The 15,489-nt window shown below is 46.6% G+C and overlaps 1 protein-coding gene across 3 annotated transcripts in view; it reads left to right on the top strand.

Moving 5' to 3' along the window:
* p2rx4a (purinergic receptor P2X, ligand-gated ion channel, 4a) overlaps window positions 1-15,489 on the top strand; it is a 75,200-nt gene that overhangs the window by 13,232 nt on the left and 46,479 nt on the right. For all 3 annotated transcript variants that reach the window (XM_070886348.1, XM_070886349.1, XM_070886350.1), the window contains exon 4: window positions 10,857-10,929. In XM_070886348.1, coding sequence (XP_070742449.1) covers window positions 10,857-10,929 — 73 coding nt within the window. The remainder of the gene's footprint in view (window positions 1-10,856; window positions 10,930-15,489) is intronic.

Raw genomic sequence — 15,489 nt, 5'->3', positions numbered from 1 at the left:
TTCGAACAGAGCTTACACCACAGCCGTTTTGTAATACAAGATCTAATCACCATGAATATTAAGTCAGTTGCACCCTTTGTAGGTCACTCAACCAAAGTATTCGATACTTTTAATTTCAGCAGAAGAAATGTATACATATGTATCAATAAATGTACAAATTCTCATTGGAAAGGGTTACCTAATACAGGTGCAACGTCCCGAATCCGGACTTCCGAAAACTGGAATTGTCCAAAAACCAGATATTTCGGCGAGCAGTGAGCAGCGGAGGATCGGCGGGCGACGAGGTTCGAAATCTGGCAAAACCCAAAATCCGGCATGAATTCGGTCCACTGCAAGATCCGAAATCCGGCAAAACCAGAAATCTCGCACGGATCGAGTCTGCGGCGAGGTCCAAAATCCGGCACGGATTTGATCCCGAGGATTCTGGATTTCAGACTACTGATTTTCTTGTCTGAAATCCAGAAAAAAAAAAAAAACCGTCACGGATTCGGTCCCGAGGATTCCGGATTTCAGACATTGTACCTGTAACATTTAAAGTTAGGAATTTAACATATCCTGTTTGGTTCATTGTTTCAGTGATCTTATTTTCATCTGCTGTGCTGGTGCCAAATTTAGATCTCTCCCCTCCCTGTTTGCTCTTTTCAATGCTTCATCAAAGTTAGAATTCATGTGAACATAGGAACAGAATAAGGCCATACAGCTCCTCGAGCCTGTTCTACTATTCAATTAGATGATAGCTGATCTGTATCTCAACTCCATTTCTGCACCTTTATTCTATATTCCTTGATACCCTTGCCTTACAAAAACCTATCAGTCACAATCTTGAAAGTTTCAATTGACCCAACATTCACAGCTTTTTGAGGGAGTGTGTTCCAGATTTCTATATCCTTTGTGTGAAAAAGTACTTCTTGATTTCACTCCTAAATGGCCTAGCTCTAATTTTAGGTCTGGATTCCCCCACTTGAGAAAATAGTTTCTCTATCTACATTAATGAATCTCTTTATCATTTGAAACAACTTAATTAGATCATCCTTCAACCAACTAAACTCAAGGGAATACAAGCCAAGTTTCTGCAACTTGTCCTCATAATTTAACCCTTTAAGCCCTGGTATCATTCTAATGAAGCTGTGCTCTACTCCTTCTCACTACTACTTCTCTCGACCCCTCCACGGTCTCTAAATTGTCAGACTGCTTGTCTGACATCCAGTTCTGGATGAGCAGAAATTTTCTCCAATTGAATATTGGGAAGACCGAAGCCATTGTTTTTGGTCCCCGCCACAAAGTCTGTTTCCTAGCCATTGACTGGACATTTGGGTTGTTTGTGCCTCCCTTTAGCTCCCCCAGTGGGCACAAACTACTTTTCACCCGGGCGCAGTGCTGCTACCGACTCCCGCTAAATTTTGCGGGAGTTTAGCGGCGGCAGTAACCGATAGCGCCCTGCTCTACCGGCGATGACAATGTTATCACCGTGCACAGCGCCTCATTTTCGCCTTGGAACAAAAATTGGGGAGCGACCCCCGAAGCAGCGATGGACAATGCCAGTGACAGCTTCAGGGGACGTGAAGTGGGTTGCAAGCTGCTCACAGAGTGCTAGTTAAAGGGGAGGTGGTGGCCATGTTTATAAAAAAATGTTTGCCGTTTTTCTTTGGTGCCCTGTTGGCGCCATGATCGTGGGATCTGTGCAGTCTGCTTCAGTTGGCCCGGCACCCCCACTTCCCAGTGGTTCATGGAGGCTCGGCTCATACCTGCAGAGTTTGCAGCTTGGGCACTCCCCTGTAATGAAGGGGAGAGCCCCTCCTATGCAGTCACTCTATGCTGCTCAGTGCGTAGCGCTGCATCCCACTCCCGCCCGGTCCGCTGCACTACTGCCACATCCACTGCTCTACCGCCCCAGAAAGGAAGTGGAGCACATTATTTTGCGCACCATTTCCTTTCGGGGGCAGTAACCTGAATTTTTCAAGTGGGGCGGGACTTCAGCTCCTGCCGCAGAATGTCCCGCCTCCCAGATGTTAGTGCCCCCAAACGGGGTGCAACGCAGTTTCTACCCATGTGATTCTATGACCCAGATACATCTGGTCCTAATCAGATTTTGGAATTCCAGTTTGTCTCGTAAGAGGAAAAGCCTCTGCCCACCTCAAAAAAAAAGGGTCCTGCCAGAGCGGCGGGATCCTATGCTATATGTCCTCAAGTCGCTGGAAAAATATCACCAACGATGTCTCCGCAAGATCCCACAAATCCCCTGGGAGGACAGACATACCCCAGCATTGAAGCACTGACCACACTCGATCAGCTCCGCTGGGCAGGCCACATAGTTCGCATGCCAGTCATGAGACTTCCAAAGCAAGTGCTCTACTGAGCTCCTTCACGGCAAACAAGCCAAAGGTGGGCAGCGGAAATGTTAAAAGGACACCCTCAAAGCCTCCCTGATAAAGTGCAACATCACCACTGACACCTGGGAGTCCCTGGCCAAAGACCGCCCTAAGTGGAGGAAGTGCATCCCGGAGGACGCTGAGCACCTCGAGTCTCATCGCCGAGAGTATGCAGAAATCAAGCGCGGGCAGCCGAAGGAGCGTGCGGTAGACCGGTCCCACCCACCCTTTCCCTCAATGACTATCTGTCCCACCTGTGACAAAGTCTGTGGCTCTCGTATTGTACTGTTCAGCCACCTAAGAACTCATGTTAAGAGTGGAAGCAAGTCTTCCTCGATTCTGAGGGACTGCCTATGATGATGATGATGTTCTCATTTTACCCAGCCCAATGGGTTATCACTTCAGTCAAAAATAATGGACAGATGAATTTGATATGAATATGATAAGTGCTTAAAGGATAATTTGATATGATATTACCCAATTTATTACCTTTCTTTTGACTTTTTCCCAAGGCAACTATGTTCATAAATATGGTGAGTTGAACTGGACACAATACTCTGATCTCATCAGTGCTTTATAGATCGTCAGTATCTCCTTGTTGAAATCAACATATTCTGTGCCTCAACTCACACTAATCTATTTGTCTTGGTAGTTATTGCCATACAATGCAACAATGCTTTAAATGTTTGCTAAACTTTCCCACCCAAATCTTTCCTTGGTCCAACTTGTTTAACGATGTAGCAATATAATAATCTTTGAACAATATGATTTAATTATGTTTGCTATGTTCAGCATCAGTGCGGGTTATGTACACGTTTCAATATTATTGACCCAGTATTGGCAGAGGCGGGTTCTGAATGGTGGGTGCTAGGGCAATAGTTGGCGCGAAACCCAGAAGATGCTTCGTCGCGTGAAAATGTCCGATTTCAACATGGATACCCAATAATCATTTGACTTACGGGATTTACATCTCCAATGCACATCTGCGGGTGTGATGTGCTCCCGCATGATGTGATCTCAACGCGACTATTTAAACGGCTAATTCAAAGATGGAATTTGGAGCACTTGAGAGGTTTTGGAAAGAGACAGCAAACTTACAAGATTGACTCCGAACATTTAAAGACTTCGCCCTGAATTAACAACGTCTCACTTGAGGTACTGCTCTGTGTAGGAACAGGAGGGAGATAATCTTCCACAGAAGAAAGCTGCTGCTGCCACTAAGAAGGCATAATTAGAGCTGGCTGAGGAGGATAGCAGCAGGAGTATTGTGCCCTGTACCTGGATCCAGTGCAGGAAGTGGTTTAATGACCTAACCAAGTCAAGAAAGGCGAGTAGTTGCAGATTAATCTACATCCTGTAGTGCACCCCCACCCCCCACCCCCAAAAAAACTCTGTCTTGTCAAGCATATTCCATCACATCAATCCTCACAGCCACTTAAGTTTGAAGAACACCTATTCACTTTTTCTCTACTTCCTCACCTCGATTTTATATCTGCAGACTATAGATATACTCTCTGTGTAGTCACTGTACAGTTGCATAAGATGGAGACTTGTTACCTGATGTACTGTGTATATACTATGCTGGCACCACTAGGGGGTGCAACTGGTGGAGACCGGGGTTTCCTGCCCCTGTTGCAGAGACTGTCCACCACAGGGCACTGCGGTGGGAGACTTAAGGGTCACCTGCATAGGTGTGCAGGGCCCAGTATAAAAGGCTGTCTACCATGCTTGTGCCTCACTCTGGAGTTACGAGTAAAGGACCAAGGTCACTACAGTTTGAATACAACACATTGCCTCGTGGAGTCATTCATAAGTGCATTACAGACATAACACTCCCCATTTATCTATTCACCACTGCCACTCACCCCAATCCTTATGCAATTTGATGCATCTGCCTCATCATAAGATAACATCTGGTGAGGGTGACTAAGACCTAGAAATTGACCTCCTCAGCTCAGAGCCTTCCGTTATCGCCCGGGGGGGGGGGGGGGGGGCGGAGAAGATCGACTTCCGCTATATTCGGTAGGAGGTTTGCGGCGGCGGTATGGTGTTGTGCCTCAATCTCCTTTGCCTGGAGATCATGATGTCATCGCCGTGCGCATCGCCCTGGTAGCGCCCCGTACCCGAACTTCAGTTCTGTCCCCTGCAGCATCGCCGGGCGAAAACACCAGCAACTGCAGGAGGCGTTCATCGGGAGGCCGGGGCCAATGCTTAAAGGCGAAGTGGCCTAGGTAAGTATAAAAACATTCTCAAATACAAATGATCTTCGCTGCCATCATGGACCAGGTAAGTTTTTGCCTTGCAGAGCCTGCAGCAATGGCCCTTCCCGTTCAGGGAAGTAGGGAGCCTTCCAACGTGGCAGCGCTGCATAACTAAATCCCTGCCTGCTGCAGTTGCGCTCTACGAAGGAAGTGGAGTGCTCCACTTCCTTCCTGGAGCGCAAATCTTTAATTTTTTAAAGTTGAGAATCATTAGCGCCTGGTGCTAATTTCTTCAACTTTTAAAAGTTAATGCCCCAAACGGGGCGCTCCTGAATTTCTCCCCCTAAGTTTCCTATTTTTAATCAAATCACCTAAAATGTATTAATTTGCACCACTTTCCTGTGTTCCCTATTCTTGCAAACCTTTTCAATTGCTAGCTGATGAATGTGTAGACATGAATTGACAGGGACCAATTGGTAGATGTGCAATGGGCAGTTACAGGTCTGCTTTGTGTCGGTGGGGGAGGGGCCAGGGGATGTGATAGTTACTATTTGTCCAGTGTGAGTGACTAACTGAAACTTCGAGCGGTTAGGAAATCCCTGACATCCCGAGCAGCAGTGTGAGCGGCTGATGTGGCATTGGGTGCCCTATCTCCATCTTCCTCCTCCTCTCCATTTGTATCCTCATCAAATGATGAGTGGCTTGTTCTTCCTGCACCTTAAGTCCTCGTTGCTGTGCTATGTTGTGTAGAGCGCAGCACACATTGATTATCCTAGAGACCCTCGGTGGCGAGTACTGAAAGGGCGCCTCCAGAACAGTCCAGGCACCTGTCGCACACCTTTTGCATGCCAATGGCTTGCTTGTTAACATCTGGTTGTCATATGGCTGTTGTTGTAGAGCTCTTGGGGTTCATTGGGGTTCCTCAGGTGTCATCAGCCAGGTTTGAAGGGGGTATGCTTTGTTAACTAGCAGCCACCCCTTAAGCGTACAAACAGGTCAGGATGTTGGACTGACCCTGTATGAAAGCATCATGGCAGCTCCCAGGGATTCTAGTGTAGACCTGCATGAATATTTTCTTGTGAAATCCCTTGCGGTTGACTAATACTCCTGGTTGATCTGTAGGTCCTTGGATTTCCATGCGTATGCAATCGTTTGCACCCTGTACCTGTGGGAAGCCAGCCAGAGACGCGACTCCGAGTGCCCGCTCATTCTGACTATTGTCATCACGGGAAGTTTACATAACTGCCAGCTCGTTAAACAATCCATCTGTCACCTGTCTTATGCATTTATGTGCAGCCAATTAGGAGATCCTCAATATGTCTCCGGTAGAGGCCTGGAAGGAACTGAGGCAAAAATGTTGAGGGCATTGGTGACTTCCACAGCCACTGGTAATGCATGGCCACCAGGTCCAGCAGGGAGAAGATCTTTTTCTAGGAGGCTACAGATGCCTGCGACCACCTGACATGACAATCTCAGCCTCTGGAAGCTTAGTCAGAAGAACTGCTTTTCCAAGAGGTCAAGGAAACTGAGCCTCTGTCTGTGCACCCTGTTACATAGGTAGTGCCTCCTGTGAACTCGACTCTCTCTGTTGCATCCACCTTGTCGAGCCCCCTCGTATATGTTTTGATAAGATCTAAGATAATGAGGGGGCTCGACAAGGTGGATGCAGAGAGGATATTTCCACTCATAGGGGAAACTAAAACTAGGGAACAGTCTCAGAATAAGGGGCTGCCCATTTGAGATGAGGAGGAATTTCTTCTCTGAGGGTTGTAAATCTGTGGAATTCACTGGGTCATTGAATATATTTAAGGTGGAGATAGACAGATTTTTGAGCGATAAGGGAATAAAGGGTTATGGGGAGCGGGCAGGGAAGTGGAGGTGAGTTCATGATCAGATCAGCCATGATCTTATTAAATGGCGGAGCAGGCTCTCCTGCTCCTTGTTATATATGCAGACTGTAGATATACTCTGTGTAGTCACTATATAGTTGCATAAGATGGAGACTTGTCGCCTGATGTACCATCAATAAGGTTTACACTGTGTATTCAGTAAACCAGTCTGTATGTAATTAAAAATATTCCAAAGCAAAAATATATTTTTTTAAATTTACCATTGCTGGCTTTCAGTAGGCTGTTTGGAATCGAGTTCTGCAATCGTTGTCTAATCTCACAAAGGTAACAACAATGGCAGTCTTGATTAAGAGGTCAGGACTTTAACTTGGAGTATGGTATTCTTTAAATAAATATTGAGGACAATACTGGACTTGTGACCAATTTTTGGATGCATATCTGGTCAAAAGAACAAAAAATTAAGACTTTCTTTGTGGTGTATGTGGGCACCTTTAGTAATGACTCCACGAGGCAGGGTATGGTGCTTTAACTGTGCAGACCTGCAGTCTTTTATTAGCAGCTCCTGAGTGTGACAACAAGCTGTGTGTTCCTTTTTATACTGGGTTACCTGCTGCGTGCAGACAACCCCTGGGTCTCCAGCAACAGCACCCTCTAGTGTATCGGTAAGGTGTGTACAGTACAATGTTGCAAGACAGTATTACAGACATCACATAGTGAACAAGCATGCCTGCACAACAATATGTCCAACACTCCGCCCTGGAAGACCTGGACGTCTACACTGCCAAAGGACATTGGGTCTTACAGAGTCCATGCTAATGCCAATGGAATCCCCCTGTGGGAGACCCCCAGGTCCAGCAGGCTATCTGACCATGTAGCCTGGACCTTTGGAACGAATGTGATGCCCCTTGCAGGACACACACATATGCAGTGGGAGCAGACCCACTACAGGGACAGTGGTCAATGAGCAGCCCAGCCACCACCAATGGCAACCGGCACCAGACCAGCCCTACAGCCCCTGGCCACCAGGGCCAACACCAGAAGCATGAGGCCAATACCCTCCAGCTTCCCTGGCAAACCCTGGGATGACCTAACCTTCATCCCCATTGGTGGACAAGGAGCCCACCCAGTCTTGTGGCCCTGCCCACCACCCCACAACTACCCACATCATAGTGTATACACACCACCCACTGCTGCCGTGGCTACCTCCCCGAGGGATCCCACAACAGTGACACCCACTTGGTTGTGTGTGAGGGAGGGGAAATGTACGAGGCTAGCCTCAAGCATAGGGGTCACATCTGGCAACCACACAACCCTCACCACAACCTTCGATAGCCCACCACTGACCTCCCCTGGTCATGACAAGTAGGATATGAAAAATGCTCAGGGGGGAGTATTGTTGTGTATGCATGCCTGTTCACTGTGTGATGTCTGAAACACTGTTTTGCAACATTGTACTGTACACACCTTACCGGTACACTAGAGGGTGCTGTTGCTGGAGACCCAGGGGTTGCCTGCATACGGCAGGTAACCCAGTATAAAAAGGAACACACAACTTGTTGTCAGCACTCGGGAGCTGCTAATAAAAGACTGCAGGTCTGCACAGTTAAAGCACCGTACCCTGCCTCGTGGAGTCATTACTAAAGATGCCTACATACACCACAACTGGCGACGGGAATACGGGATCACGAACTACACGCTCAACATGTCTAACCTCAGCAACTTTCAGCATTTTACAGAGGGGGAAGATTGGGATGCTTTTGTGGAAAGATTGGAACACTTCTTTGTAGCCAACGACCTGGACAGGGACACACCGGCCACAGTACCGAACAAACGCAGGGCCATCCTGCTTAGCAGTTGTGGGCCCATCATCTACGGTCTCGTCAGGGACTTACTAGCCCCAGAGAAGACAACCACCAAGAGCTTTGAGGAACTTGTAACAATCATACAGGAACAACTAAAACCGAAAGAAAGCATCCTCACAGCCAGGCACTGGTTCTACACTTACCAGCGACCTGAGGGCCAAGAAATTGCCAAGTATGCTGCACACTTAAGAAGACTAGCTGCACCGTGTGAGTTTGGCGACAACCTTCATGAAGCACTAAAGGACATATTTGTCATCGGAATCGGCCACGACGGCCTCCTACACAAATTGCTCTCGCTGACATCACGGTCATCCTGCAGAAAGCAATTCAAGTGAGCCAGGCTTACATGGTTTCGGCCAGCGACTCCAGGCGAATACTGACCCAGGACTCTAAACCGGCGAGAGCAGTGCACCGCATGGACACTTCTAAAGGCAGAAATGCTGCACCGCGTCCCGCAACCCTGAGTCTGCCACATGGGACAAACTGGATGGCCCCGTGCTGGCGCTGTGGAGGAAACCACAGGGCCCACCAGTGCCGATACAAAGACTATGGCCCCAAGTTTCCACACGATAAAAAACGGGCGCCCCTCCGATTCTGGAGCGCCCTGCAGTTTCATGTCTGCTTGGCGCGGCGCCCAGGGGGACGGAGCCTACCACTTGCGCCGATTTTATAAGTGGGAGGGGGCGGGTACCATTTAAATTAGTTTTTTTCCTGCTGGCAACCCTGCGCGTGCGCGTTGGAGCGTTCGCGCACGCGCAGTGTGAAGGAAACATTGGCACTCGGCCATTTTTGTAGTTCTTTGTAGCTGTTTAATTTTTGAACATTTTTTAATAAAAGCACATTGCCATCAGCACATCAGCACTGAGGCTTCCTGCAGCAGTGAGAAGGCTGCAGGAAGCCTCAGAAAGTTGAGGCAGTCGTTTCCCTGCCATCGGGAATGGCTGCTGAACTTGTGAGGCTTCCTGCAGCCTTCTCACTGTCTCCTTCCCCCCCCACCCGCCGTCGGGAACAGCTTCCTCCTCCCCCCCCTGCCGTTGGGAACGAACGGCTTCCTCCTCCTTCCTCCCCCCCCGCGGGAACGAACGGCTGCCTCGTTTTGTGAGGCTTCCTGCAGCATTCTCCGTGCCTGAAGCACTTTCACACAGGTAGGAAGATGGTTTATTTAATCTTTTCTTTGCTTATAAATTTTTATTCAGGTTGGATTTATTTGTATAAGTATAAATAAGGATTTATTATAGAATTGAATGACTTCCCCCCCCCCCCTCCCCACCTCGTTCCGGACGCCTAATTTGTAACCTGCGCCTGATTTTTTAATGTGTAGACAAGGTTTTTTCAGTCCTACAAAAATCTTCACTTGCTCCATTCTAAGTTAGTTTGGAGTACGTTTTCACTGTGGAAACTTTCAAATCAGGCGTCAGTGGCCGGACACGCAACCCTTTTGAAGAAAAAATTCTGTTCCAAAGTGAAACTGTTCTAACTGACTAGAACTGCAGAAAAAAAAATGTGGAGAATTGCGATTTCTAAGATAGTCCGTTCTCCACCAGTTGCTCCTAAAAATCAGGCGCAAATCATGTGGAAACTTGGGCCCTATGTATTTAAAGGCTGCAAAGAAAAAGGGCACCTTCAGAGAATGTACAAGAAAGGGTGTACTCACTGTGTCTCTGATGAGTTGGCTAATCACCGGGGCTCCGACACAGATGAAGATGAAGCTGCTCTAAACCTGCGAGAAGAGTATGGAATCTTTACCTGCTCCAACGGAAGTTCTCCAGTCAGGACTTTAACTTGGAGTATGGTATTCTTTAAATAAATATTGAGGACAATACTGGACTTGTGACCAATTTCTGGATGCCTTATCTGGTCAAAGGAACAAAAAATTAAAACTTTCTTCTAGCATGCTCATTGTTAGGTGCTGGTAATGGGGCTTCAGCTTGCACTGTGTTTTCCCTTTTCTACTCCAAGTGGTCTTCCAGTGTGAAGTTGCAGCATCATTGAAACTGCAAAGTGAACATTCAGTTCTAGGGAGAAATAAGAACGCCTCTGTTTTACTCAAATTGTGTGAGTGCCTATATACCAAATTGATCTTTGCTCCTCAAATAAATACTGATGTGTTGAAAATCTAATTTTCTGTTGATGAGTAAATATTTGAAATGGTAAATCCAACAGAAATAGTTGCTGTGCCTGACTTGCTGAATGTTTCTGGCAATTTCTCTTTTTATTTCGGATTTCCAGCTTCTGCAGTTTTTTGCTTTAGAAGTAATAGCAGCAAATAATGCAGTTTCTGCCAGAACTGCTGTGTGAACATGTGGTATGGCACATTTAACTGAAGGATGAGTCTCCTGAACTAAATATCTGCACACACATTTAGATGTACAAATATTAACAGCATATGTCGGGCAAACTTGAAACCTGTTCTGCAGCAGGATTAAAACCAAAGAAGGCTCCTGTCACGAGGCTGCTCTAATGAATCGGCACAGCATGTGCTGTGAAAGTATATGCTGTGTATCAGAATTGCATTTATTATTTTAATTTGTTGACTGACAAGTTTGCTAAAAGCTATCGTTTACTTTTTTTCAGGTGCCAAGTAAAACAACTAGATGTGAATCTGACAGTGATTGTGCAGCTGGATTCCATGACTCTCAAACCAATGGTATGGTTTTTTTTATTCGTTCCGGGATGTGGGTGTTGCTGGCGAGGCCACCATTTATTGACCATCCCTAATTGCCTTTGAGAAGGTGGTGGTGAGCAGTCTTCTTGAACTGTTGCAGTCTGTGTGGTGAACGTACTCTCAGTGCTGTTAGGGAGGGAGTTCCAGGATTTTGACCCAGCGACGATGAAGGAACGGCGATATATTTCCAAATCAGGATGGTGTGTAACTTGGAGGGGAACTTGCAGGTGGTGGTGTTCCCATGCATCTGCTGCCCTTGTCTTTCTAGGTGGTAGAGTTGCAGGTTTGGGAGGTGCTGCCGAAGAAGGTGTGGCGAGTTGCTACAGTGCATCTTATAGATGCAGCCACAGTGCGCTGGTGGTGGAGGGACTGAATGTTGAAGGTGGTGGATGGGGTACCAATCAAGCGGGTTGCTTTGTCCTGGATGGTGTTGAGCTTCTTGAGTGTTGTTGGAGCTGCACTCATCCAGGCAAATGGAGAGTATTCCATCACACTCCTGACTTGTGCCTTGTAGATGGTGCAAAGGCTTTGGGGAGTCAGAAGGCGAGACACTTGCCACAGACTACCCAGCCACATTATTTATGTGGCTGGTCCAGTTAAGATTCTGGTCAATGGTGACCCCCAGGATGTTAATGGTGGAGGATACGGAGGTGGTAATACTGTTGAATATCAAGCAGCGGTGGTTTGACTCTCGCTTGTTGGAGAAGGTCATTGCCTGGCACTTGTGTGGCACGAATGTTACTTGCCACTTATCAGCTGAAGCCTGAATATATTCTAGATCTTGCTGCATGTGGGCATGGACTGCTTCATTTTCTAAGCAGTTCCGAATGGAACTGAACACTGTGCAAACATTCCCACTTCTGACCTTATGATGGAGGGAATCTCATTGATGAAGCAACTGAAGATGGTTGGGCTGAGGACACTGCCCTAAGGAATTCCTGCAGCGATGTCCTGGGGCTGTGAAGATTGACCTCCAACAACCATAACCATCTTCCTTTGTGCTAGGTATGATTCCACCCAGTGGAGAGTTCCCCCCCCCCTCCGATTCCCATTTTACTATGGGTCGTTGATGCCACAATTTCCGGTTATAATGATGGCAAAATTGTCGGCATTCACCATCATTACAACTGTGCAACTGACAGCAACTTCTTGCGTCCGCACATGCGCAGTGAAATGCGGAAATCCAGAAGTTGCTATCAGTGATACCCTGCTTCTCCAGGTGCTCTATTTTACTGTGAGAGTATTCTGAAGAATGAAATACTGATCGGAAACACAGTAATGTTGGTCCTTGATCCCTCTTAAGAAACACATTGCTTGATAGGAGTGTTTTAATTGACTCATGTTCAATTTTTTTAAGTTTGTGGTTTGAAAACTCTGACTTTAAAAAAAAAATCACTTTTTAAGTGCATGTTATAAACCTTGAAGCAAGTCTGTATGTCTCACTAATCCCACTTTGTTTATGCATCATTTCAGGATATAGTTTTTTATTTGAGCTGGTAATAAAACTAATCACTATTAAAATAATCAAAGCTGGGTTCAGGAGTGCCGAATTCAGATCATGGGTTGATAACTCCCCCTCCCTAAGCCATTCTGTTAGAGAAGCAAAAGATTTTTTAAATTGAGAAACTAAAATGAAAGTCAAAAGCACAGGGCACCAGCAAGGTTCAAAAGAATAAAACAGAAGTTGAGCTAAATCAGGACGCAAGAAACTTTGAAAAAATATATTATACTAAAAACCATGGAATTATAAGCATAATGGAAAATGACATTCCGCAAATATAAAATTAATTTTTCAGGGCCAGAACGGTTGTTCAGTAATTATGACTCGGTCACCATTTAAAAACCCAGTTACACCTCATTCAAAAAGGCTTAACTTTCTCGGGGTCTTTTAACAGCGATATTCTAGTGAAAAAGGGGTCATTTTTGTCAGTTCATGGATTTCAGTTGATTGCTCTGGGGATTTTAACAGCGTAGTCTCTGGAGGAGCAGAGAATGACTGACAGCAACTTCTGGATTGCCACGTTTAACTGTGCATGTGTGTACGCCAAAAGTTGCAGTCAATTTCAAAGTTGTAATGATGGCAAATGCTATCAGTTTTATCATCATTATAACTGTAAATTGTGGGTCTCTATGTATAAGGGCTGTCAATTAATCGCAGTTAATCGCTGCGATTAACGCACACAAGTTTTTTGGAGATTAATTTTTGCATTGTGTGCTAATCGCAGAAGTTATGCAGAATACTTAGATAGGAATACATTTTTACCTACGAACAGCTCAGTACTTTAGCCTGCTGAACTATGACCATCGCTTCTAGTGGTTATGCTGTTGAATAAACACGCACTCTTTTCTCCACTCGGCGTTTAGCATCTTGGCGCGTGATGCCCAATCATTGTTTGTACTAGCGAGCAAAAAGAAAATATGTAGGAAGCGCGCAGGAAAATTGCTAGTTGCAGAAAATTGTAACATAGACAAGTACTATTTTCAGAACTAATTTTTTTGGTGAACAAGTTTATGGGGTGGCTTGAGCCCATTGTACATGTGTTACACAGCTTTGGAATGGGGGGGGGGTGGGGGGTGGGGTTGCTTCCAGCTCCCGCAAAATTGCGCGGGAGCTAGCAGAGGCATGGACATGGTAGCGTAGCACCCTGGGCCGCCATGCCTCCAGCGATGATGGCATCACAGTGCGCGGCGACCCCGTTCCGTCCCACAGCAGAAGTTGCGAGGTTGCCATGGGGCGAACCGGGCCGACCTCCACACCCGGGGCGGAAGTTAAAGGAGAGGTGCGCTGCGCCGTGCACCGCCATTTTTTTTTCTCCGGCCGACTGCGTAGTCTGGGCGTGATCGTGCAGCCCGGCACCCCGCAGCCCTGGTGGCCCAGTGGAGGCCATCAAAGGGCCTGCAGAGTTTGCAGCGGCCCTCCCCTTTAATGGAAGGGGAGGGGCGTTTAAACGTGTTAGTGCTACATGGAGAAGCCGCGTAGCGCTGCTGATCCCACCTGCATTGTGTATGGGGTGGTGGGTCTGTCAGCTTGCCTTCCTGACCAGAGCCGTTGCGAGTCGCTCCCACTCCCTGGTTCTCGAGCTTGGATTTATTAATCAGGGTATGATAAAGTGCAGCAGACAACCGTTTTGTACAAAGAAGGTATGGATTTTATTCAAGAAAGCAAATAACACCAATACACTCCAATAAAACTGTAAAATCTTACCAAAAGGTTCTAAACAATGGGGAATACTTTATTACAGGTAATAAACACAACAGAAATACCTCCCACCTCGCACTCACTCTCTAACTAGGTCAAAACTCTAGGGTTCCAGGAATTCATGCTCACCAAATCCTTCCTTTGACAGCTAGGGCTGTTTCGCGGTTTTGGGGTTCCTTGGTTATAGCTGGTTTGCCTTGCCGTACCCCGGACGCGGTAGAAGACCTCTGCTGCCTATTGAAGCCAGTTGGGGTGAGCCCCCTGATGCGGTTAGATGTGTTTTCTTTGGTGAGTACCCAATTTCCTTTGTTAGCAATAGGGTTTTAAGTTCTTTAGGTAATTTTTACCCGCTGGATAGTCTAGGCCTACCAAGTCAGTTGGTATTGATGTTCCAGTGATTGGTTTTAACGTTCTTTTCTCCGATGTCACGATGTTTCTTCCTGTGGTTTCTCGCCGTGTGCTCTCGATCTTGTTGTTCCGAAGTGCTTAGTCAGAAAAGTTTTCCTGTGATGGTCAGAACAGTTCTTCCTGTGATGGTCAGAGTAGAGTAGTTCTCTTGGTACGATAGGCCCGCAATTATACTCTGAGAGGCTGCTTAATCTTCTCGCCAAATCTAACGTTTCTTTTGTTTGAGTTTTGCTGCCCTTTGATTTTTAAGTGGTCTTCTTTGTATAAGCTTTGGCAGGCTAGCTAACTGAAACTTGATTAAATGTTTTAATCTGGCGTTGATAGACTTTGGGATTGTGATACCCCTTATTTATGAGCTGATGAACGCTTGTCCATTGTGATAGCACTGCTTTGGCTTCGGCAAGTCTGGGCTGAGCCAGATATTTCTATGCATGTTGAAAAAGGTGTTGGAGTATGTAGGTGATATTTGGGTCCTGTGGGTGGGGTGGATAATGTTTCTTCCGTGGTCGATTGTTTAAATGCTAATGTTTTCTGGGAGCTTGACAAATGGTTAAACAGCTCCCACAGACAAACTGATTAGCTACAATACCCAAATTCTAAATCCCACCCCTCTATATCACTGCAGCTTTTCCCCACAGGCCCAAACATGCCTTTTAAAATCCCAAACTTGTAGATTCCTTCCATATGCATTTTAGGATCCCAAACTTTTTGTTTAATAGTTCCAAATCGAATTTCCTTTTCAGTGAGTCCAAACACTGGGGGGGGGCGGGGGGGGTGTGTTTCCACGAATCTTACAGTTGTGCCCCGGACAGCGGCCTAACAGGAAATGGAGCGTGCAACATTGTGCTCCACTTCCTGTGAGGGGCGGTATCCTGAATTTCGTGGCCGGGACGGGACTTCTGCACCGGGCGCAGGAAGACCCACCTCGTCTCGGT

The sequence above is a fragment of the Pristiophorus japonicus genome, chromosome 8, assembly GCF_044704955.1.
Source record: "Pristiophorus japonicus isolate sPriJap1 chromosome 8, sPriJap1.hap1, whole genome shotgun sequence".
Taxonomy (NCBI): domain Eukaryota; kingdom Metazoa; phylum Chordata; class Chondrichthyes; family Pristiophoridae; genus Pristiophorus; species Pristiophorus japonicus.
Note: the sequence above shows the minus strand (reverse complement) of the source record. Positions and strands in the feature narration are given on the sequence as shown.